We start from the raw sequence: 26,193 nt of genomic DNA, 5'->3' as shown, positions 1-26,193 counted from the left end.
ATTAAGTTCCAAGTAATCTTAGGGTGGTGGTCAGGGAGGGCGGTGGTATCTACACTATAGTGAAAATGAGGTAGATGAATTTTAAAGTGTTTTTAAAAACTATTTGAGTAGTTGTCAAATACTTGATTTTTTTTTTCAAAATTTTTTTTTTTTTTTTTTTTGTTAAATTGAACACTGGAAAAAGTATTCATAACGCACCCCTAATCTTAATTTAGGATCAAATTACTAGTTTAATTCTTTAACTTTCCATTTAGGATTATTTGATTCCTAAACTTTCAAAACTATCGAAAAAAATTATGAACTCTTCAACTTTATGCCTAATAGGTCCTTGAACATTAAAAATGTCAAGTAGATATATGAGTTTCCAAGTTTGTATCTGTTATGTTCTTACCATATATATTATAGATTTTTTAAAAGTAATTAATCTATTAGATATTAATTTGAATTTTACGTCAAATATATGAAAGTCTAATATTTCAATTTTGTATCTCGTAGATTTGTGAATTTTAAAAATTATGGGATAGGTCAATGATGTATTATATATATACACAAAGTTGAAGATTTTCTTAAAAATTCTATTAGACCCAAGAATAAAAGTTTAAAGATCTACTAACTAATCAAAGTTGTAATTTAACCATCTTATATTATCATTTACCATATGAACACAACTTTTTAAGCAAAGGGAAGAAAGAAAAAACAAAAACTCATTATTAATAAAAGGACTTGGCAGAGAGTTTATTAGATGTATAGACGGTAAATTACAAGGGTTAAAAAGGTAAAGGGAGGGGGAAGAAGGGTGGTACCATTTCCCCCCTGCCTTTTGGAGTCAATTCTCTCAACAATTTGTAATTGTAACTCAAAGGAGAAAGCCAAAGGCAAAAGAGTAAATCCACTAGTCATCACTCATCAGTTAAAACCTAAAGAAAAGAAGAAAAAAAAAAAAAAAGACACAAAAGAAACAAAAAAAGAAGAAGAAGAAAAAGCAAAGCAAAACAAATTGATTTGAAAATGCCTTTAACTAAAACTTTATCGATTCTCTCTACCAACAAAAACATCCAATGACACCTCATGAGAGACAAACATAGAGTGATTGAAAGGAAGCTGAAAGATCCTCATATCCACAACCCTACAGCACCCAAATAGCTCCCCTATTCACCCTTTTCTTTTCTTTTTTCACTAAAGTATATTTTGTAAGTATCTTTTCTTATATTGTTCTTCTTCAAATAGGGTTGGTTGGAAATCAACCTATAGATTATGTACAGTCGGGGTAAAATGAAACACAAAGTCATGAGGATTTATACAAAAACTATACAATATCAATATATTGTGGAGATATGTAGAAGGTATTAGATAAACAGGGATTTCATCTCAAAACTATTTAACAATGTGAAAAGTAGTCTATGTATAATTTAAAGTTTGTAGGTCTCCTTATCTCTACAATTCGAGATCCTCAACATGCCTCTTCGAGATGAAGTATGTTTTAGTAAGACTAGGTTCTTAATAGAACACTTGTTTAAATTTCATGAGTTATGATACCATATTAGATAAACATAAGGCAATTTCATCTTAAAACCAATTAGTTAGGATAGGAGTAACAGATGTACTGATTGTTACGTTTGGAACAAAATATTAGAAGAGTAGTTATTCCAATTTGAAGCACTTTAAGTTTTTTAACTAAGTTGTGTGAATGATATAATGCCTTTGAGAAAGTGTTTTATATATAATAGGGGTTGAGTAGAGATTTTTGTATAATTGTAATAATTTCTTTCAAGTCGGTTTTTTCTGGAACTTTTCGTGTTAATTATTGTGTTCTCCGTTTTATTGTTTGATTTTAATTTTTATGTTAGTTTTTTTATGTATACCTTAGTGGGAGATTTTTCCCAATAGTGATCGTGAGTTCTCTTGATCATTTTGATGTGAAATCTTCAATCGAGAGTGGGGTGTCATCCTACACGAGGGTTTTAGTATAAGGTTAATGTGTATGGGGTTAAAGCCTTTATTATTATTATTATTGTTATTATTAATTTTTGGTTTGCAAGTACGGTACTGAGAGCTCGAGCCTTGTGCTGTTTGCAGGGAGAGAGACAATGGGGAGCAGAAGGAAGGACTTTGGATCAGATTCCTTTGCCTGCCCTAATCTCACCTAACCCAACTCCCTTTCTTCTCTTTCTCTTTGATGTCCTCTATACTTTCTCCCCTATTTTAGCCTTCAATTCCTCCTTCCAATATGCTTTGGATCAAATCCCCCCTAGCTCCCATATACATTGTCAATTCTCATCCACAGAAGCATATATATATATATATATATATATACCTCTCTATTAGCTAGGGTGCTGACTTTTATATACAAATTGACTTAACATGACATCAATTGGTCATTCAAACATACACGCTAGGGGATGGAGATAGGGAACATAGGGATGTGGACATAGAAATAGGGATGTTTTGACTCTTAGATTTGTAATCAATGAAGTCTAGGGATTAGCATGTTTAAGTTTGTGTAATATGTAATTGGGCTGTATAGGACAAATATATTGGTGTTCACGTTTTTTCTATGACACATAAAAAAGTTGGTAGATAGAGTTTAATTGAAATGTGAGTTTTCATTAATATATATATTTTTTAGAACTTTGAGATATCCAAACTCTTGATCTCTAGTTTATTATTGATAGATTTTCATAGTTATGTTGATGTAATATTGTGGTTACACATATATATTGGCAAAAAGAAATATACTACGCTTCACAATTCATCTAACTCATGAACTATAAGTGAGAAAAAAAAATAGAGTGATGAGGGTTCAGGCAAGGCCTAAAGCCCACGAAACTGGACCAAAGGAAATTTAGGAGGTGGGACGGGAAAATACGCGTTCCAAAAGGAAAAAGTCGAAGCCTCAGGTTTCAAGCCAACTAGCTGAGCCAATAAATATATTACAAACGGGAAATAATCAAGTTGCACTCAATTGGTGCATTACAACCTCGAATGTTGTGAATCACCTTGACATCATTGGAGTCATACATAACTACAAGCGATTGTAAGGAGCGCATTATAAATAGTTCCATTCATCGACCCCAAGGAGAGAATAAGTAATCTCCAAACGAGGGCCTAATTTTTTTTTTTTTTTTTTTTGTTTAGCTGGACTGTACACTCCCTATATTAACTTAGGCATCAGAGTATGGTAGCTTGACATTACGTGGATGCGAGAATCTTGTACACAGATCGGCTCTGAAAGCAAGACTATAACAAAAGAAGTGGGTTGGAGGTGAAGTCCATAAGAGACCCACGACAATGAACATTTACGGGATCCGAACACTAAGAAAGATGAATATGTATGTATATTTTTTTTTCCACTATTAATATAATTGCTATTTGCTCAAAAAAAAAAGTGAATATTATTTTGATTCTTAATTTCTGCCCTCCAAATCAGATCAACAGGACCCTTTAATATCATTTCCTAATAAATGTGAGAATTAGTCCTTTTTTTTTACATGGTTTTTTGTATTTAGAAAATTTGAATGTTAAAATTGAATGTGCAGACATGTTTGGGTAACAACAGTATTTATTTTACCTAAAAAATATTTTAAAGAAAAATATTTTAAACTCTAAGAATATATTTTAAAATTTATATATTTCCTTTTTCAAGATTATGAACATGGTTGGAAAATATTAAATTAATTAAATATTTTACTTATTGACAATGCTATTATTAGATTTCATGAGAATCCCAAAGGCTCTCAAAGGCCTACAATTTTATTGGATATCTAGATTCTTAAATTTACGAATATCTTAAAAGGTACTCTATAGCAAACAAGCATGAGTATCTAAATATTCTTAAGAAGAGATTTCACATATACTAGGAGTCCATATAAAAGGAATTTATTATCCAAATTATTAGATACATAATATTATTCTTAAGAACAAAACAAAAGTGAGTCCCTTAAAATTGATAATTCTTTAGACTATAACAATATGAACTTCCAAAGACTTCACCTACAAAAGTAAAAGTTAAAAGAATTTTTAACTGTAAACACATAATTGAATAAAAGGAGAATTCAATATGGGTGATAATAACAACAACAATAATGTATTTCCAGTTTCTAAACCCTAATGTTGGATTGGATGCACAAATCTCTAGATGTTAAACTAGAAAAGCAACCAGGGATAGAAAAAAGAAAAAGAGAGCAAAACCAAGGGGAAAAGGTTAAAAAAAAAATGAAACAAGAAAAAAGAAAACATCACCTCATCAATAAGGTTTAAAATGTGGATATAAGAAAATGTCAACAAAAATATGATAAAATGATAATATTTAAAAATTATAAAAACAAAAATTTAAAAGTACATTTAAACTAATAAATAAAACAATCCCAACCTAAAATTTTTATTGTTGGATAACATTTTTGTGGCGTATATTTTGTGTTTTATTTTTATATAAAAATATTATTTCATCTTTTATGTCGATGTCGATACTATAGAACATCTAAATATCGTTGAATATTTAATATGAACTAATAGAAAAAATCTACGTACATTAAGAATAATATTTAATTGTTTTATTTCCCTTTTACCTATGTTCATTAAATCAAGTATGATGGACTAGTTGCATAAATTGAATTTAAGCCCAAAATAATAGAATATGTAGTACAAGTATAAAATAATTGCATATATAGATCAAAAAATGGTAAAAGACTAAAAAACACATGCCTAACCACCATTTTTTTCGCTTCTTCCCGGTTTTCTCAAATTAGAAGCTATCACATTGCAGGATGTTGTCATATAGTTTGGGTTACGAGTGGATGGCCAACCATTGACAGGTTCACTACAGTATGGCTGGAAGAACGTTTGTGAAGTGCTCTTGGGCGTTCTACCAGATGATCTGAAAGGATCAAGATTGAGTATCCCTTGGTTGGCGTCCCAGTTTTCAGAATTACCTCCCGATGCCGAAGACATCAACATACGTAGGTACGCATGAGCAGACATCATGCAGCTTATTGGAGAATTTTTGTTTGCTGACAAGTCAAATACTCTAGTGCATCTCATGTTCCTCCTGCTACTGTCTGATTTCGAGCACGCTGGTACGTACTCGTGGGGTGGTGCATGTCTTGCATAGTTGTATAGAGAACTTTATCGGGCTACCAATGCACAAGCGTTGGAAATAGCGGGGCCACTGATACTACTACAAGTATGAGCTTATGACAGATTTCCAAATACAGCACCACAAATCCAGTTACAGGCCCCAGATCATCGTCCACTTAGTGCCAGGTATTATTTTATTTATATATTTATTTCGTTACAATTTTATGTAAGAATATAAAGTAATTGTATTTTTTATAATTTTAGATGGAGTGGTGTATTAGCTGCCTCTGAACAGTCAGCAAATATGTTGCTCATATACCGAAAAATATTTGGCAGACTGATGCATAATCAGGCAACAAATGTATATATAAATGAATATTTAAAACATTTTAGATATTCATTGATATCAAGGATAACCATTGATAGCTGCTATCAGCTGCTATCACTAATAGCAGCTATCGGTGATGACCACTGATAGGTTCTATCAGCTGCTATCGTTGATAGCTTCTAACAATTGCTATTGATGATAGTTGCTATCAGCGATAGCTTTCAATTTTAGAAAAATTAATACAATCTTGAAATATTAACTTTTAATTTGCTATCAATTATTATTAGCTATCATTGATTCACTTTCATCAATTGGAATCAACGTTGAAATATTACTACTTAAGGCTATCAGTGGCTATCAATGATAGATTTATAAATAGTGATCAACTTTGAAAGAAGACCAACAACTTTTATTACCATAGTAGTTATCACTAATAATCTTTTATCATGGCTATCATTGATAGTAGCTGTCAGTCATTATCACTTATAGACTTTGATCAATTAGAATCAACCTTGAAATATTAACACTTAAGGCTATTAATGATAGATTTCTATAACTGGTTATCACATTTGAAAGAAACTTGATATATAGATATCATTTAAGTTTTATCACTAATATCACTAACATCAATCATATTGTGGTTATCAGTGATAGCTTCTTTCACTGATAACATCACTAATAAGATGCTATGAACAATCTCACTGATATCATGTTATTAGTGATAGTTCTCTATCACTTATAATGTACTATCAGTGGTAGCTTCTATCACCGATAACGTGTTATCGAATAACTTCTATTATCGATAACATGCTATTAGTATTAGCTCCTATCATTGGTAACATGCTATTAGTAGTAGCTTCTATCAATCATAACCACTGAACACCATTTTAGCTCTTTCTTGTCCTTCCCAAATATTTATAAGTCTCTTTTCTTTTTTATGATAGCTTCTATCACTGATAAACATTCTATTAGTGATAACTTCTAGGCATTCCACTTACATTTTAGTTCGAGATTCAACTTTATTAATTAAATTCACTAAGTTGGCTATCAATAATAGATTTCTACAAGTGGCTATTAACTACGAAAATATAATCAAAGATTAAGCTATCAATGATAGAAAATATTAGTGGCTATCACTGGTAGACTTTCATTTGCTATTTATATTTATTATTTATTATAATAATCAAACTTGATGATTGGCTTGTTGGTGTTAAGTCACTTATGAATTGAATACTTTCAAGTCATGCGTATGGAACTCATCCTCATAATTCTTGTGAAAAAAAGGGGAAGAAGAAAAAATTCAAATAAATGAAAGAAAAATTTTAAAAATAAGAGAGAGAAGAAGCAAAAATAGAAGAAAAAGAAAGAAAATTAAATAGAAAAAAGGAAGCAAAAACTGGAAAAATGAAAGAAAACTAAAAAAGAAAGAGAAAGAGAAAGAGAAGAAGCAAAAAATCAGAGAAAGACAAGAAAATAAAATAATAAAAAAAAAGACAAGGGAAGAAGCAAAAAACAGAGAAATGGAAGAAAATAAAAATTAAAAAAAAAGAATAAGTAAGAGTTGAAGAAAGAAAATAAAAATAAAAGGAATAATAAAAAACTGAAGAAAGAAAAGAAAATTAAGAAAAGAAAAAAAAGAAAGGAAAAAATAAGGAAATGAAAGAAAATAAAAAAAATAAAGGAAAGAAGAAAAATGAAAGAATAAAATAAAAAAGAGAAAAAAGAGAAGAAACAAAAACTAAGAAAAAAAATAAAATGAAAAAAAATGAAAATAGGGAGGGAAGAAGCAAAAATCAAAAAAGAGAAATAAAATAAAAAGACTAAAAAAAAGTTGTACAATAAAATAAGACAAAGGAGGGTGAAATTAAAAATTAAAAAAAAAAAATTCAAAGATTGACTAGTTAATTCATCAATATTTACAAATATTTTTAAAATATAATATATTTTTAGATTTTTTCTCTTGTTCTACTATACATTTTAAATATCCTTAAATCAAATGTGATTGCGGCCATCAAATTAATAACCCTTTTTTCTCCATCACCTCTTTCAATCTTGAGTTGTAAAAGACACATAACATTCATGCAAGAAGTGACTCACCCCCACCAAAAATAAATAAATACATAAATAAGAATTGCAATAACTTTTAAAATTTTAACTTTTTTAGTTTCTTCAAATGGGTTTTGTTTTGTTATTATTTTATAGGTTCAAAATTTGAATTGGGCACTCAATGGTCTGCAAAAAGGCAAGCCAAATTGCTTTCAAATACATTCAAGAATTGTCCACAAACAAAGCAAAGTAGCAGCAAAGGACTCCCTTCTTCACGCCTTAAGGTTTTCAGATAGAGAAAAGTTTTTTTTTCCTTAAAATTTTTTAATTTTAAATTTTCTAGGGAAAAGGGCTCTGCTATAGTTGCTGCTAACCTTCAGAGGCCACAAACCCAAAGACTTTTCCGAGTGTGTCGATGGTGATGGTTTCTGAATTCCCCAAAACAGAAAAAACAAAATAATAATAAAAGGGGTTTTGAGATATCGAAATTTAAAACTTATGGAATTCAGAAGGAACCATCTCTTTCATAAAAAAAATAGAGAGAGAGAAAAAAAATAATATTAGTATTATTATTATATATGTAATTGTATTTGGGAATATGGGAAAATAATGAAAGGAAAAAAGTTTAGAATGAAAGAGAGAAAATCGGAAAGAGTAAAAAAGAAAGTAACCAAATTAGTTAACATAAGCCCAAACGAAATGGGTATTTGTAGGAAAGGACAAAGGTGGTATTATAAAGGGCACTTCTGCCTTCTGATTTGGTTTTTACTGATTTAAATACGTTTCTGTGTATGTGTAAGAAGAAAGAGAATGAGTAGTCAAATCACCCCTTAAAAAAAAGCCCTAAAATTTCTTATTTTAATTAAATAATTTAACCCTTCAATTCAATTTTCATAATATTATTTATTTTTTTCTATATTTTTGGTGGGAAGAGAAGAAGAACAACGACAAAGGAACATTAAACCCTCCAACTTCTTAATCAAAACAATATTAATATATTATTGTCCAAAGATTCACAAGAGTTCATCACCATGATGACATAAATAAATACAATATATATTTTTAAATTTTATCATGGATGTGTTGTGTCATGTCTGCAATGTCTTTTCAACATGTTTTGTAGTAACCATATATTAATAATAAATCAAATCAATTCAATTCATTTGTTTTTTTTAGAAAATGAACCATTCCATGGAATTTATGTCTGTACAATGCAAAGATATATATATAAAAGATGTACTATAACAAAAATATTACATTATTATTATTCCAGATGAAATAGTGGTAGAAATTAATTTTTTATTATATTTTGTTTCAAATTAAACGTGGCTTGTGACATTCTTTGTACATTTTTTAAGTTAATAAAATTTCTTTTGGATGAACTAGGATAAAAATATTACATATGTATCTATAGATATTTTATTGCACTTATTGATCTTTGAATCATGACTATTCGATAAAAAAAAATGTGACTCTCTCTTATACACATTTCTAAAAAAAATTGAATAAAACTATTTGAATGCGGTTGATTCCTAGTAACCATGGAACAATAAAGAGTAAAAAATTTACCCATCTCTTAATAATAATTGGCAAAAAAAATCTTATAATTTTTCTCTGTGGTCATACATACGTCTAACGTTCTAAAACTATCAGTATCACAATTTTCACAACTTTATACTTGATGGGTCGTACTCAACTCAAAAATGATAAATTTGTATGACATGATATATACAAAATGGGGTCCTTTTTTATGAGGAGAGAGAGAGAGATTATAAGATGGAAGGAAAAAATAACAAAAAAAAGTGATGATGGGGCTATAATTGAGTTATGATGAGGGAAGTGAAGTGAAGTTGAAGAAAGAATTGAAAGAGCCCTAACTCCTAAGGAAGGTGACCATCTAGAGCCAAGAAGCTAAGAGTATGACCTTATTGTCCAAGAGGTATTACAAGATAATAATATTCAAGATAATGTAATAATAATAACAATATAATTGTATATTATTATTATTATTATTTGAATTTTGTTGAAGATGGGGTTCGGAAATTGAGGAAAGTTAAAAAAGAAAAGGGGTGTGGATTTTAATTTAAGACCACACAAAACCAGAAGACAACACTCTCTTTAACTTGTGAAAACAACAGGTGCGTGTATGAAAGCTATCTCACTCCCATGCACACGTCCCTTTCTAGCTCCTTCCCCCCACATCTGCCGCCCTAATTTCAATTTCATTTTATCTTTTTTTTCTCGAAAATCCCAATTTTTTTTATTCTCATATCATATCATACCATACATACATACATACATACATGTATAAAGGAAGAGATGGGGAAGCTAGGATTCTCTTATATATCTATCAGATCCAATAGATGATCTCAAGATCTTTTTTTTGTTTTTTTTTTTTTTGGTATTGTGAAAATAACTTTGTTTCAAAACTCATTATCATCAAAGAGAAAGGAAAAGAAAAGAAAAAGGCAGATCCAAGGAAGGTGGTTAATCTGTCAATCCCATCAATCAGTCAAACCCCAATCTAGATCGACTCCGACCAATCATCAATCAAAATTTTTTTTTTCATAAAAGTGAAGAATTACAATAATTTTTTTGGATATGTCATCTTCTTCATCTTCTTCTTCTTCACCTACTTCTACTACTACTACGACTACGTTATCTCAACAACATCTGCAGCAGCAGCAGCAGCAACAGCAGCTGGACCACCACCTTCCTTCTCCTGAGCAACTCTGTTATGTCCATTGTAATATTTGCGACACTGTCCTTGCGGTATTTCTCTCTCTTTTATAGTAAAGTTTCTTCCTTTCATATTTCTTTCCTCTAAAGTTTTGATCTTTTGTGGTTTTTTTTTCATCTGGGGTTTGTTGATTTTGTGTAAATTTGTTGTTATTTTTCTTCCTCAGGTTAGTGTTCCTTGTTGTAGTTTGTTTAAAACTGTGACAGTGCGATGTGGACACTGCACTAATCTGTTGCCTGTCAACATGCGTGGCCTTCTTCTGCCTTCACCTAATCAATTTCATCAGCTTGGCCACTCTTTCTTTTCTCCTTCTCATAACATTCTCGTAATTTTTCCCTTTTCTTTTTTAAAAAAGTATTTATTTGATTTATAATTATGTATTCATTTCTTGCTTTGAGCTAAACTCTTATTTTGAATTGCATTATTATTAATAATTGTTTGTAGGAAAATATGGCTACACCAAATTCCAATTATCTCATCAACCAGTTTGGAGCTACTACTAACAATTTTGGAATGCCATCTCGAGGAGTTACTGACGAGCTCCCTAGGCCACCCGTTATCAATAGACGTGAGACTTATTTCATTAATTAATTCAACTTCTCCCCATATCATATATATTTTTTTTCCCTAAACAAGATTTAAATCAATTAATAACAAAGAAAAAAAGTGAAAACTTTTAAGATAGTTGAAAAAGCTTCAAATTTTGTCAAGCATGTTATTTTCAATACATAAATCTTGGCTAAATTTTGTTCATGTAGTACTTATAAGTTTCTAAGCTGCTTACAAGAAATATTTCTATGTAAAAAAAGAAAAAGGGTATTTTTTAAAACTTAAAATGTCAATCTCTAAATCTCGACTAGATATTATAGAATAATGTAGGGTACATATGAAGCCTGCAGATAATGATAATTTTAGCAAAAGGAAGATAAATTTTGTTGTTCAGGTCTGCCAGCTAGAGTAGGAAGCTAGGTTTTTCTTGTGCAGAGAAATGAGAACACATATCAAAATATACATATAAAAAAAGCATATATTATACAAAGATAAGATCATTATTAATTGATTAATTAATATTTGTTTTTTTTTTTTTTTGGTATATTATGTTATTTGAATACATCAAAATCTTCAGCTCCGGAGAAGAGACAGAGAGTGCCTTCTGCATACAACCGTTTCATCAAGTGAGTAATGATTTGAAGAAACACATTTATTTCTCTTTATCTTTTTCTCTTTCTTATTCATTTTTTTTAATTATGTTATTTTTTTTCCATTAGTTATAGGAAAAAAAAAAAAGAAAAATGAAAAAAATTGAGTGGTTGGATCAAAATTTTGCATGCAGGGACGAGATCCAACGAATCAAGTCTGTGAATCCCGATATATCCCATAGGGAAGCCTTCAGTGCCGCTGCTAAGAATGTAAAACCCTTTATTTTTAATTCAAATATAAACATTTTTCATTCAAATTTAATTTTCATCCCTCTATTTTAAATTTATTCATTATAATTTCAATAAATCTTCAATTTAATCTTTTAAGATGAATTTTTAATTAAATAAATTATTATTATTATTATTTTCATGCAAAAACATATGCTATGTAAACGTGCTTTCAAAATTTATAATGATAATGTTAATAAATAATAAGTTTTTAATAAAGAAATTTAACATTAAATTTGTAATAGTGATTAGGGACTAAAATGATAGTTTCTTTATTACTATTTCTTTCTATGTCTTTTCAAATAATTTACGATTGATTTTTTTTCTAATTTTTAATTTAATATATTTCAGTTTTAGTCTTTTGTACTTGAAAAATAGATTAATTTATTCTTATTATTACTTTTATGAACAAAAAAAAAAAAAAAAAACACACTCTGTGAGTGTTTTTCAAAATTATAGTGACAATTTTAAATAAATAATAAAACATTTCGAAAAAATCAACAATAAATATTAGTAAGAACCATGGAGAAGGACCGAAATGATATTTTCTTTATCACCTTTCTCCCTATTTCTTCTCAAATAATCTAGGGTTTGTTTAATTTTTTTCCTTCATTAATTTTAATTTTAATTTTATAATGGCAGTGGGCCCACTTTCCACACATTCACTTTGGTCTCATGCCCGACCAGACAGTGAAGAAGACAAATATCCGCCAGCAGGTAAACCAAAAAAAAAAAAAAAAAACATATTTGAATAATTGGTGTATTCTAATTCTCCTTGTATTTTGGAAGAGAATGAACAATAAGATGTATAGAATAGAACCCTATTTTGTTGCATATATTATTATTATTATTGTTTAACAGTAAAAGAGAAAGACTATAGCACAAAAAATTGTGGTTGTCCTTTTAATTTGTGACTGTTTGTTTATATAATTGTGAATGTAGGAAGGAGATACTCAGAATGTTCTGATGAAAGATAATGGATTCTATGCTTCAGCCAATGTTGGTGTCTCCCACTTCTGAGTCATTGGTGGGGTTATTATATCATATGGATATCTGTTTTTCTCTCTCAACTACCACCAAAATTCCTATCATCATTATTACTTACTTTTTAATCCCATCTACTACTACTACTAGTGCTCATGTGTTGATATATTAATTATATCTTAAATACTCTCTACTCCTAAGTTAGCTACCATGTAATTTCCCTTTTAATGTTATGTTGATTATGAACTAGCTACTATATATTTGGCTCACTACCACTACTACTTGATCAATGCATCTTAATTAGTGTGTTGTCATGACTACTCTACTAATTATCATTTTTCTTCCCTTTTTGAATGCCTTTTCTCAAAGATTTAAACTATTGTGCAAGTTAATCACTATTTTCCTTGATTTTTATATATGAAGGTTTTGGAAGTGTTTTTTTTAGTTTATTGATGATTTAATTGTTAGAGATGTGAACTAACTCGTTCAAAATTAGCTTATTACTTGGTTGAAAATATGTAAGATATATCTGTGTGGGTGGCATTGGGTGTTGCGTGAGTGAATATTTATGGAAATTATATTTGATCTTGTGAAATGAATATTATTATATTTTGATATATATATATATTTTTTTTTGGGAATTCTATTATTTCATTATAGCCTAAGTTGTGCAACGAAAAAAATACCCCATAAACTTTGGGGTAAGATTCAACACCCTTTAACATTGAAATTTGTTCTAGAAAATACTCATGGAGAGTTTTTTTTTATAACAAGATACAAATTAACATGATGAGGTGACTATAAAAAAATCTAAAAGGCATACATGACATAATTAATTTATAATATAATTCTTGTAAATCGACATAATGAAAATAAATTGGGTAAATGATTTTTAAGAAAAAGTGATATTACATTGTAAGTTTGATGAGAAAAAGAGAATTTTCACGGGTAAATACTTTCAATAGAACTTAAGCTCTATTTGATAATGATCACATTTTTTGTTTTTTGTTTTTAAAATTTATTATTGCTCACTTCTAATTTTTCAATGATAATTTTATTTTATTATAAAAACACTTGAAGCCCTTTTAAATTCTAAAAAAATAAAAAATAAATAAAAAAAAGAGAGAAAAGAAAATGACGTCATGAAGTTCATGGGTTAAGATATTTACTCCTATATGGTTGAGATTCATATCTTTTTTAATTATTTTTTTGGTATTTAAGTTTGCTCATCCCTAGACCATGAATTTGTTAATGTAGGATATTTCATAAACCCATTTCTGCATAAGACTTATGAAAATTATTGTACTAACTTTAGGAATCATGTGAACCTACAAGATATATTTTACATCGGTTTTATCCTTTATTTTTTTTTTCTTTTCTTTCACATGTTGAATGCCGCCAGACCAAACCTGTGTGATTTTTCTTACTTACTTCTCCGTACATTCATAACCAAAAATTACCAAATTTTAAAAACTCTATTGCCCTCCCTTTGACAATTATTATCTTTTTATCTATTTAATTTTTGAAAATCATTCTCATTTTCTCACATTTGAATATCTATCGAATTCTAAAATTAAAAACAAAATTTTAAAGATTACTTTTTAGTTTTTAAAACGTTGGCCTGATATTGAAAACACGTTAAAATTTAGACGAAAAAATAGTGAGTAGTATTTATAGGCATAATCTTCAAAATTAAAAATTAAATGGATTATGAAACGAGACCTTGTAGATTTATTCATATTAAAATCCTAAATCAAACCTCAGTATTTGTAGAAACTAGAGGTGAATTTGGTTGGCGTTTTGAGACGAGAATTTAGATCAGAATGATGTTGAATGATAGTTAATTTAGTAGTGATTTTATTTTCCAACACACATAACGATGAAGAGTTCTCACTTTTTTGATTAATCAGTGCTGACATAATAGTTGTTGTATTTAAAACCTGCCACTGTACTTTTTTTTTTTACTTTACAACATATCTCCGACGTACCACTATTCAAATTTATATATTATATAGTATTATATCAATATTTCTTTCAATTATGTATCATTGTACCTCAATTTTAATAAGGAATGTGACAAAATAAATATATTGCCTTCACGAATCGAATTGAATGTCTTCTTTCAATTAAGTACTACATTGTAATTGCTAAACTTTATATTAATGAAGTCTCTTCACTTTGGACATACAACCTCCCTACACGTAGGTGATAATTGTACTAAACTGAATTACCATCTCCTTGTCTCTTTACTTTAGTTTATTATGTATTCAGTAAATTGTTATTCATCGTGTTACAACATTTTATGTGACTTGTGAGATTTCTCCGAACAAAAGGGATTAAATGTGTAGTTTTTTTAACCTAAGTTTTAGTCATTGCTCTCTCTAGTTATACCAAACACTTGACTTTTCAAACTTATTTCTTTCCTGACTAAATAACCATAAATATTGCAACATAAGATAACAAGAAGAAAAAAAAAAAGAAAAAAAGAAAGCATATTTAATATTATACGTAAAGATATGACTCTAGGTATAAACGAGGAAACTCCCAATGGCGTCAAAAAGATGGACACTTTAAGGAAATTCATAACAATATGAGATTGAAGTTATCCCTTTGGTTTCTATTAATGGGGCATAGCTTTTAGGAATGGCCATCTGAAATCTGATGAAGCACTGATACCCACTAAAACCCACTAAATTTCAAGAAGAGTGAAAGAAAATGATGCAGTGGGGAGTTGTTTCAAATATGGAAGAAAATATATCCCAAAGTACTTCCAACAAAAGATGCTTCCTTTCTCCAAGACAAGAAAGTTAGGATCTTTTTAGGCAAACAGAGGGCAGGCAATGGAGGAAAAAACACCAACAAAAAAAAGGGTAAAAAACAATGGAGATCGAGTAGAGAGCTAACTCATGAAGGATTCAATATTCGTCCTCCTCTTTGACATGAATCTTTTATGGCAGATAAGCGTGACTTGTAAAAGCCAAAAGCAATTATTGAATAAAAGGCCTTTGGTGGAAAATAAAAATTAAATAAAAAGAGCTTCAGACACCACAACGTCTGTGTCCGCTGATGAAAAAGGTAACAATTCTGATGCTTGTCCCTCCATATTCAGTCTATCTCTTTAAAAAAAAAATTATATTTTTCAATGGAAGAACAAAATGAAATCTTCAACTTCAACTACATGCTAGCATGCATGCTTCCAGCAGTTCCACATTTCAGCTTTCGGTTAAAGCATTTTTACTTATCAAAAGAAGAGACAGTGACTTAATGCATAGTAAAATTGTCAATTACCACCAGGTCAAAAAGAAATGCATACCCAGAAATTCTGACTGAAAAAAAAAAAGGAAAAGGATTTTTTTTTTTTTTTTTCACACTGCTGAGATTTAAAATATAAGGAAAAAGAAGATGAAGAAGAAGGAAGTGGTATAGTAATTTTCATGATTATTTGAGAGAGAGAGAGAGAGAGAGAGAAGGCATTGTGGGTCTGAAAGGAAGAAACTTTTACCCAAGAGTTGTGTTGGTTCACTTTCTCAAGGTTGAAGAAGATATGAATTAAAGTGAAAAGGATTCGGTACACATTACAAGTTTTTATTAAGCTTTCAGTGATGGTCGGAAAGTAGTCCATCTCAAATTAGGGGGGAAATTGGGGTTCGGGTGGGTGGGTGTCTTTCTTTGGGAAGGAAAAGTAAATGTAAGAAACAACGGGATAAATGTTTGGTTTTACTTGATGTCTAATGAATATGTCACTTGATCATGTTTGTTACCAAAAGATGGAACTCTACAATTATGAAATCTACCTTGATATTTCTACAAGTTTTTCTACTCTATTAAACAAACAATATTACCATTTGAAACGTGAACCTAACCCCATACTACTGAGTTACACGACAAGTATTGACAATTAAATTTCGTTTGTAAGTTAACAATCTTTTTTTCCAGAAAGATGGGCTTATTATGCTATATGAACTTTAGTTGCTTAATTAAGACATTTTTACTTCTTCCAAGAGTTAGTAGGTGAATCTGATTTAGTATTCTAATAAAGAAATCAACTCTAATAAGTTGAAAACAGTATTCATAAACACCACAAGGTCATACTCCTCATAAGGTCGGAAGTTTGTATCCCCCCTACCCCACTTTATTGTAGAAAAAAATTTGTTAGATTTTGAGTTTTAACAATTTGAAACTTGAAAAATGAACACGATGTCAGCCGAGTTCAAAGCAGCTTCCAAAAAAATTGATGTCCGGCCCACTGAGCCTGAAAACAAGGCCGATGCCAAACCCAATAAAGCCCAATGGCCCGAGAGAACAACACAGATGAAGAGAATGAAGTCGAAGGACTTCACAAGCAGAAGCAGCCCAAACATGACTAGTGCATAAAATAGCGAGAAAGGCAAACCAAACAACTAGCGAACACGTATGCAGATCCTTAACCAGAAGTTGTCTACCTACACAAAGAAACTGATAAAATAACCTATAACACTAAACCTCTTCCTGTCCAGTCGTTTTCTTTCCCCTCTTCTCTGCTCTTCCAGCAAAATATTTAATTTTCCTGCGCAGAAAGATCCCCCAATTCCAACTCATGGCACTTTCTTCCATTTCCTCACTATCAGTAAAATGTCTACCCTTATCTTCTTCTAAATCAAAGCTTCCGAGTTGTCTACAACCCAGAAAACCAATTTCCCTGGTCTCTCAAATAAACCCACAAAAGGATCAAACTCAAGGTGAATCATGCTATTCTTTTCTTCCTTATTTCTCTAGTTCTGATGGCGGCTTCTGCCTTCCATGCTTGTTGAACTAACTTGAATTTCCTTGAAAAGGAAGATTGTTCGGAGAGGAAGCACATTGGTAAGAGTACAGAGCCCAAGAGATGGCAAAAGTTGGTTTCAACTGCTTTGGCAGCCGCTGCAGTCATTAGTTTTAGTTCGGGCATGCCATCAATTGCCGAACTCAACAAGTATGAGGCTGAAACCCGTGGTGAATTCGGAATTGGATCTGCCGCTCAATTTGGTTCTGCAGATCTCAGGTCTTTAGGCTTTCAAGATAGTACTCAGTTCCTTTATTGCCAAAATGATTGAACAATACTTGCTTATACTGATAATTAATAAACTTCTTCTATGAACAGGAAGGCAGTGCATGTTAACGAAAATTTCAGGTAATTTTCAACCTGTTTCATTTCATCATTCCTTTGTGTCATGCTGCTTTGATTCTTAAAATCCCTGTTACGAAGCTAATCACAATGGAAGAATTGGAAAGAAACTACAGTTCGAATTCAGGGCCAAAGGAATACTACAAGTAAAATGGAGTCTTATAGTAACCCCAATCCCCCCTCCCCAATTAACAACATTAGATATATAAATGAAGTGAAGTCTTGAAATTATAACTTCCGGAGCAATATTATACTTGGTGCTCACTGGTTACCATTGAAACTAATGACTGATACAGGAGAGCCAATTTCACATCTGCTGATATGAGGGAATCAGATTTCAGTGGCTGTACCTTTAATGGCGCATATCTTGAAAAAGCTGTTGCATACAAGACAAATTTCTCAGGTAAACTAGATACTAATTATCATAGGATGAGGATCATGAATGACAATGAAACCATTGAACATGAGCTGACAGAACTTTGTATGGAATGACTTATTCCGTGGGTTTATACATAGTATCACAGAGAAACTTGATCAAATCATCGGTCTCAAATCCCTTTGCCTTCAAGATTTATGTTGGTTTGTATTGATTTAAACGTCTTCTTGCCTTGCCTCCATGGGCAATTTGGTGATGCCGTCAAACCCTGCACCACAACCCTTTTTGCCAAAGGTTCAGGGCAAGTTGCAATTTCTCCTTGCTTGGATTTCACATTATCAAATCCTCTCGAAAACTTTCTCCCTGTACTTCTGTCCTCATTCCTAGATGTCTTCCTCAGTGGATCCTCCAAAATGTTATAGTCTACAGACCCTATTCTGCCAGTGATTGGACTAGCTCGAGAGAAACTCTCACCACTTGATTTCCTTGCAACTTTAGTTAATGCTTCATCATCCCCATTTCTTTTCTTAGCTCTTGAATCATTCTTCTGCAAGCATTTTGAGCCATGTCGAATTCCAACCGGAGGAGCACCTCTTCCACACCCAGGAGGAAAGCTTCTAATCGCTGAAAGACCCTTCCGAGGTGGATGAAACTTAGGCAAGTTATCCTCAACATGTTCTTTTGGAACATTGACAATCTCATTCTCATCTTCAGAAAGACTTAAAACAGTAAGTGAGTCAACTATCATTGCAGAATCAAGTACTGCATCTTTCATCATTGAAACAAAGTAGTTCTCCGGTTCCAACACCCTAGAAGTTAATCTATGATTCCTATTGCACTCCATCAAAAAATGAAGAAGAGCAAAAATATTTTGTTGCTGGACCTCCATTGAAACCTCCGGAGTTGATGACTCCATTGAGAATTGCTAAATCAAAGCCTATCCATATAACAAAACAAATTAAACAAAATAATCTGACTTATATACAGACATTACATAGAAGGAACCAACAAGTGACCACTTATTTCTTGACAGACAGATTGAATAGATTACGAAGATTCGGATGAAAACAAGACTTAACAAAAATAGACAAATCAGAACCGCAAAAACAGATGAACAATAATGGTTTTTAGAGACGATTTACAGAAAAGTGATCTCTGAAATAGAATAATACATGAACAGAGTAAAATCGAACCTTTGAATCCAGAAAAGTGATGTTTATCTTTTCATCAGTATCAATGTGGTCTCTCAGATTCTAGGGTTTGCTGAACCGCTCTTTCCTTTCCCGTTCCTTTCTTTAGACTTTAGAGCTCCGTTGAAAATTTCCCGCGACAACGGACTTGCTTATACTTACTCGTCCGTACGACGTGGCTTTACGCCGAAAAAACAAAGAAAAAAAAGAACTCATTTATTTATTATTTTTTAACAATGGAATTAATTTTAAATTTCTGCTTGTAATTTGATTTCTATAGTTCTATGATTTCGAAATTATTTTCATAATATAGTAAAAAAGTCATTAAACATAAAACATATGATAAATAATACATAGTTAACTTGTTTGAATGCAACATATTTATTTTTTTTTTTATAATATCTTTAGTAATATCCATTGACTTTTGACATTTTTTTCAATATTTTTATTGATATTTTTTTTATATATAAAATTTAGATCTCGACATTTTCGTCTACATCTTCTGGCTGAAATGCAAAAAAATGTGCTAATTATATTCATATCATCTCAATTTTTACTATTATTGTAGGTGCAGATTTGAGTGATACATTGATGGATCGTATGGTAAGTTATTTATTTACTTTACTTCTATTAAGATGTAAATTTATATTAAAATATAATGTTTCATATTTATATAAATAAAAGTTTTAACAATTGTGAGATGAAAGATTGAAAATTAAAATTTTGTGATATAGTTGATGACTTGTTCTCTAAATAATGTTTGGATTAACGCTGATAGATTTTTGTTAACAATGATAAAGAGGATTAACTTTAATTTGGGATCATTCAGGTACTAAATGAAGCAAATTTTACAAATGCAGTGCTAGTTCGATCAGTGCTGACACGAAGCGATTTAGGCGGTGCTATAATTGTAGGTGCTGACTTTAGTGATGCCGTCATTGACTTACCTCAAAAGCAGGTTAGTTTTTTAAACTTAATTCAATTGGTTAAGACTGTGCCTTATATTTAAAATTGCAAAAGGTATATGATATGATTAATAATTTTCAGGCACTATGCAAGTATGCGAGTGGGACGAACCCAGTAACGGGGGTGAGCACGAGGGCGAGCTTAGGGTGCGGAAACAGCCGCAGAAATGCGTACGGAACGCCGTCGTCTCCTCTGCTCAGCGCACCGCCGCAGCAGCTGCTTGACCGTGACGGTTTCTGCGACCAAGGCACTGGCCTTTGCGAGGCCACTAAATAGATAGATGTGTACATATATTATATATTCAGTTCAACTTGCATTAAAATGGAACTTGGAGGACTTTCTTGGAAAAGTGTGGATTTGTTTGTATATACTCTTTTAGACGGCAAATACACCCAGCTTAATTAATTACTGTTCTTTATTATTATTTTTTTTTAGGTTTTTAAGTTTTTATTTCAAACACGTGTGTAAATCAGATCTTGAATTTTGATATTTTTTTAAAAAAAATTGAAATGCAGATGTTTTAGGGTTAAGTTAAAAAATAATGTGTTTTTTCTTTTTTTTTTTTAAGTAATGACAAAAATAAGATAATAAGAAAGAAATTAAAAAATAAGGTGGAAGAGAAAAGTATTGACAAAAATATGATGGCAAAATTATGTACTGATACACGATTATTATTAAACCAAGTTGTGGCCTTGTATGACTTGGTCAATGAGACCAAACTCGTGGACGAATGAATTTACTAGATGGTTGATGTGGCTAACCTCTCTTCTTCCTCTCTCCCCTTCTTCCTCTCTCTTTTACTTTTTCATTAAAATGTCAACCTTTGTAATATGCCTATCACCTCAAATCCTAACAGAAGCATCGACAATCAAAGGAAAACCTTAATAAACAAATAGAACCCAAGTGAGTTGTTTGGCATTTTTGCCTCGTCCCTTGTCTTGAGCTTCACACGGTGGTGTCTTGACGCCGATGATGAAGTCATCACCTAAAGGACTTTCAACTTTGACTATTGACTAGTTGACTATAAGAGGGTAATTATAACCAATTTCATAGTTCAGTAGTGGTTTTTGCAGTTTTTCCTTCATTTCTGTCTTTTGTCCTGTGAAGTTACTTTACGAGACAAACTTACAACATTATGAAAAAATAAATACATCTTGAGAAGATGAATAGATTGTTTTGTGAAGTAACTTCACAAGACAAACTTACAATATTATGAAGAAATAAATACGTCTCGTGAAGATGAATAGATTGTCCCGTGAAGTAACTTCATAAGACAAACTTACACCATTATAAAAAAAAATAAATATGTCTCTTAAAGATGAATATCTTGTGAAGTTTATCATTGTCTATCATAGATAAACTTTGATATTTTGCTATTAATTATAATTATTTTGGCTCATTTTCCTATATTTAAAAATAACCTAAACTATAAACTTCAAGATAACAGAGCACAAACAATAGAGATGCAGAAAATAAGGAAAAGATAGAGGAAGAATACCGAATTTATTGGAAAACAGTCTACATCCATCCACTCTAAGTCAGTTTTATTGAGTAGCAGTTAGTTCGTACAGTTCACAGAATAGAGAAACCATATGAGAATATAAGTTACAACACTTCAAATACCTTGAATGCTAGACTTCTTCTTTGTTGACAGAAAGAACTTTAGCTAATTCTTAACACAGCTGCCCAACACTTTCTTTTGTGAAGAACAATACAGAGAAGATGAACAAACAGGCTCGAAAACTCAAATGAATGCAATTTCCTCAATAATGCCTCTCCCTCTCTTAGTTACTGTTTACAATTTATTAGCGATGGTGAAAGATGCATTATTTATACAGCAAATTGCACGGTTCCAGCTATACATCTTCAATAGAAATTTGTTAGATGATGGCACGAGATCAACAACCACCTTGAAAGCCACAAAAGAGTGAAAGGGCAAATAAAGTTATCATAAATGGAAAAAATTTAGGTGCAATTTAGGCTACACCGATATATTATGTACTCCAAATTGCACTCAATAAAAATCTGTCATATAGCAGTTTTTTTTAATTATTATTTTCATTTTTTCTACTATATAAAAACAGACTGTGAATTACACCTAATCATTGCTCATCATAAATAACAATATACTAGACTAAATTATAAAAATTGCTCTTAAACTTTAGATTTTGCATCAAAAGTATCCTTGAACTTTGGAAAATTTTCAAAATATCCATAAAGTTAAAAAAATTGTTTAGAACTACCTTATCGTTTTATAATAAATAGAAAATGACATGGATCATTAAGAATTCAAAAGCATACTAGCTGCCACTGACATGTATCTTAGATGTCGTCTAAGTCACATATAAATGTGTTAAGGGTTATTTTTTCAAACAAAAAAAATTAATCAAAGGTATTTTTGGAACAAACATGAATATCTAAAAATATCCTATATCTATGTATAGATTTCAATCTTTTGAAAATATGTATGATCTAGATTTTCAAAAGGGAAAAAAAACACCCCTTAAAAGAAAATTTGATATCGTGTATGTGTATATATATATATATATTTGAAAAGCTATTGAGAGAACAAGATCAATAGATGTACTGCAACATCCCAACAAAGTTGGTACAAACTTTGCGCCCTCATCATACCCTTCCCAATAGAAATCTATTACAAAAAATGATAAAGCATTGAGCATAGATAGATAGTTGTATACAAGCCGACCGTGAGAACAAGGGATAAATCAAGTGGGGTCCCAACGGGGACATACAAAAAAGACAAGAAAAACAACAAGAGGCTATATAGAAGTTGTACAATTGAGGGATATGCTAGATGCATAGTAGTTGGAGAAGAGCTTTGTTTTTGTGCTCCAAACTCTCAAATTTGTAGAGTTTTATTGATTTTCTTAAAACTCTCAAATTTCTTTCTTTTCATCTTGTTTTTAAAAGAGTTTTTATTTCATTGTGAAGATTTAATATTGTGAGCTCAAATTTGTATACTCACTCTTTTTAGAGAATTTTATTGATTTTTTTAAAGCTTCAAAATATTGTAATGTTCCTACCCGTGGAAATGATTGAGTTTGCTTTTGAACTTGAAAAATGAGCAAGGTAGCAGTTTGATTCTCATCAATAGAAAGAGTTAAAGGAGATTTTTTAAAATCAAAATCCCAAGAAGCGCTTGGGAAAGTAGATGTAGGTTAAGTTTGATCGAATCATTATAAAAATTACGGTGTCTTCTTTTCTAACTCTTTCATAATTATTTTTCATTTAATTTTAATTACATGCTTTTGTTGGTTGAGATTGATTAAGTATATTGTCACATCATTTTTTTATCAATCTTGCTATTTGGCATCAATTAGGGTTTTTATTTAATTTTATTTAAAAATATCTAATTAGATTAAATTGAATATATTTTGAAAATTTTTTAATTAAACCACATTTACCCTAGGGTTGTCATATCGGTCCAACAATTGGTATCAGAGCGAGGTTGCTCCTTTTAAAATTTAATTTTCTTGATAAACTTTATTATTTGAGCATTATGGCAAACCTAGTTGCAAATGGAATTGTAGAAGACCAATCTACCTCTAGACTTCCTTATTTTGATGGTTCAAATTATGCATATTAGAAAGCTAAAATGAAAATTTATTTGCAATCTATTGACTACAGTTTGTGGTAATTGTTGCTAAAGGTCCATATGTACCCATGAAAAAGATTAATAATGTTGATAAGCCTAAATTAGAAGAAGAGTGTAATGAAGATGAAAATGAAAAAAAATATTCTTTTAATACTAAGGCTACCAAGTTGTTTGTATTGTGCTCTGAGCAAAGATGGATTTCATAGAATATCTTTGTGTTCTTCCACTTAAGAAATTTGGAATACTCTTGAACACTAGAAGAAATTTGGGTTTTAATGTCGGTTGAAAAAAGTGAAATCGGATGTATAATGTCGGTTTAAAAAAAACGGATCTTTAATGTCGGTTTTAAACCGCCATTGAAGATGGGCTTTAATGTCGGTTTAAAACCGACATTAAAGGTGTAATATTTTTTTCTTATTTTATTAAATAATATATCCCTAAATCGTGCGCTCCTTCTCGATTTCTTTACGCCCAAACCCTTTTCTGTCGCGCCGTCACTCGTTATCAGCTTTCTTCGCTCGCCACCGATCATTCTTCAGCTTTCTTATTGTTTTAGAGGTATGACTTGAAATCATCAGCTCCTATGAAATTAGGGAGGAGAGAGGGGAGAGGAAGTTATTAGATGACTTGAAATCATCATCTCCTATGAAATTAGGGAGGAGAGAGGGGAGAGGAAGTTATTAGAGTGATTTACCTATTCTTTTGTGTTGCTAAATCATTAATTTGTTTACAAGAAAAAACATGTTATGTAACCTTACTCCCATTGATTTAATTTGCAATCTACGTTTTTAGTTGAAGTTGATTTTTACTGCAAGGAATTTGCAATCTATGTTTCTCTTAACTGAAGGAACTACATGAATATTGATTGATGGATTAGAAAATTTTTAATTTTGTTGTTTCCAATACGGCATTCAATTGACAAATTTGAATAGAAGGTTATGTGAGCTCTATTGAAACAAAACATGATTGATTACTTCTGTTAACTCATGTTGTGGAGTTTGGATTTTTGGTTTGAACATTCTTTCAGTTTTTCAAGTTTTAGAACATGACATAACAGAAGAAAAAGTTACGAGCATGAAAAGACATAAGTACTTTTGCTAAACTTAATTAAATTATTTTGGTATAATACATTTAAAATAGTATTTTAACCCACCAATATACTTCTTTTCTTTACACTCTTTGTTAAGTCTACTATGGCTTCAATAGTGCAAGTAGAATGTAACTACCAACTTATGTAACTACTAACCTATGGGTCAAGAACTATGGAGTAATTGTTTTGATATGTAGTATGTAATATTTTTCCTATTGTTAATGAAGTTGGATCCTTTGTAACTACTAACTTTGGGTCAAAAAATATGGAGTAACTACTAACTCAGTCGCATATTCCTTTTTGTAATTTATCCACCATATGTTATAATCTTTGCTAAGGTATGTTAGTTTCGAGATTCTAGTTTAATGGTTTGAGATTATAGCTTAATTATGTGATAGCTCTAAAAAAGAGCTATTATTCCTAGCTTAATTCGGGCCCGTTATTGGATTTTATGTGTTTATTTTCCTATTTGGTTTTGCCTGACGCTCGACCAATGTTGTAAGATAGAATGTAATGTTGCAACGCTATCGATCAGAATAACCCTGGATTTTTTTTTTTTTTTTGGCTTTTCTTTTCATCGATAGGAATTGAGTCCTTAATTTGATATTGACTCATACAAAATCTAAGGACACGGTTTATTGTGATATTTGTTTGGATTGATATTTGTTTTGATTCAATACTTGATTTTGAGTGAAGTTTTTCATTTGTTAGGTTCAAGTTTGACGTGTAAGGCTAAATTTTGATTCTTGGGGATTTGTAAGGAAGATAGGAAGATTGCATTGGACGTGTTTTAAGAAGGTTGACAAGTAGAGAAAGTGCACCCGACACAAAAAGGACTTCATAACAACAAAAAGGACTTCATAACAACATTAATAACAAAGACAAGATAATATTATAAGATGCTTATCTTAAAAGTCTAGTTGTTCTAAATTTGTTGATGTTGCATATTTTACAATCATAATTTTATGCTTTTAAATTTTTCCTTGTTATTGTTTCTTTTTTTTAGATTAAGTTGCATATTTTACAATCATGGATAAGTCATGGATGAAGGTGAATAGAATGTCAGCTGAGTATGGTTTAGGGGTCGAGGTGTTTATTAAAAATGGTCTACAACATTCAAATATACCGAATGTCATGAGTTGTCCATGTTTGAAGTGTGTTAATGCAAAGACTCTAGATATGAACAAAATAAGAGAATACTTATTTTTTAATGG

At 30.8% G+C, this 26,193-nt stretch overlaps 3 protein-coding genes across 5 annotated transcripts; 2 read left to right on the top strand and 1 right to left on the bottom strand.

Moving 5' to 3' along the window:
* Nucleotides 1-9,825: 9,825 nt before the first annotated feature.
* On the top strand, nt 9,826-12,918 carry LOC120092835 (axial regulator YABBY 5-like). The gene is made up of 7 exons (XM_039051060.1): nt 9,826-10,219; nt 10,354-10,512; nt 10,632-10,755; nt 11,314-11,362; nt 11,521-11,596; nt 12,257-12,331; nt 12,557-12,918. The coding sequence occupies exons 1-7, from the start codon at nt 10,049-10,051 to the stop codon at nt 12,632-12,634; spliced, it is 732 nt and encodes a 243-aa protein (XP_038906988.1). The 5' UTR covers nt 9,826-10,048; the 3' UTR covers nt 12,635-12,918.
* Nucleotides 12,919-17,022: 4,104 nt separating this feature from the next.
* On the top strand, nt 17,023-20,694 carry LOC120068329 (thylakoid lumenal protein TL20.3, chloroplastic). 3 transcript variants are annotated; one of them, XM_039020059.1, is made up of 7 exons: nt 17,023-17,316; nt 17,417-17,618; nt 17,718-17,747; nt 18,038-18,144; nt 19,882-19,910; nt 20,137-20,265; nt 20,355-20,694. In XM_039020059.1, exons 1-7 carry the CDS (start codon nt 17,175-17,177, stop codon nt 20,547-20,549), a joined length of 834 nt encoding a protein of 277 aa, XP_038875987.1. In that variant the 5' UTR covers nt 17,023-17,174; the 3' UTR covers nt 20,550-20,694. The 3 variants fall into 3 exon arrangements, with proteins under 3 accessions (XP_038875987.1, XP_038875985.1, XP_038875988.1); XM_039020057.1 differs by having other exon boundaries at nt 17,027-17,316; nt 19,876-19,910; XM_039020060.1 differs by having other exon boundaries at nt 17,182-17,316; nt 17,413-17,618; nt 19,876-19,910.
* LOC120068330 lies at nt 18,151-19,869 on the bottom strand. Its single transcript, XM_039020061.1, has 2 exons — nt 19,311-19,869; nt 18,151-19,054 (listed from the first exon to the last, which is right to left on the bottom strand). The coding sequence occupies exon 2, from the start codon at nt 19,031-19,033 to the stop codon at nt 18,290-18,292; it is 744 nt and encodes a 247-aa protein (XP_038875989.1). The 5' UTR covers nt 19,034-19,054; nt 19,311-19,869; the 3' UTR covers nt 18,151-18,289.
* Nucleotides 20,695-26,193: the final 5,499 nt, after the last annotated feature.

This window comes from Benincasa hispida, chromosome 12, assembly GCF_009727055.1.
Source record: "Benincasa hispida cultivar B227 chromosome 12, ASM972705v1, whole genome shotgun sequence".
Taxonomy (NCBI): Eukaryota; Viridiplantae; Streptophyta; class Magnoliopsida; order Cucurbitales; family Cucurbitaceae; genus Benincasa; species Benincasa hispida.
This window is presented reverse-complemented; position numbering and strand designations above follow the sequence as displayed.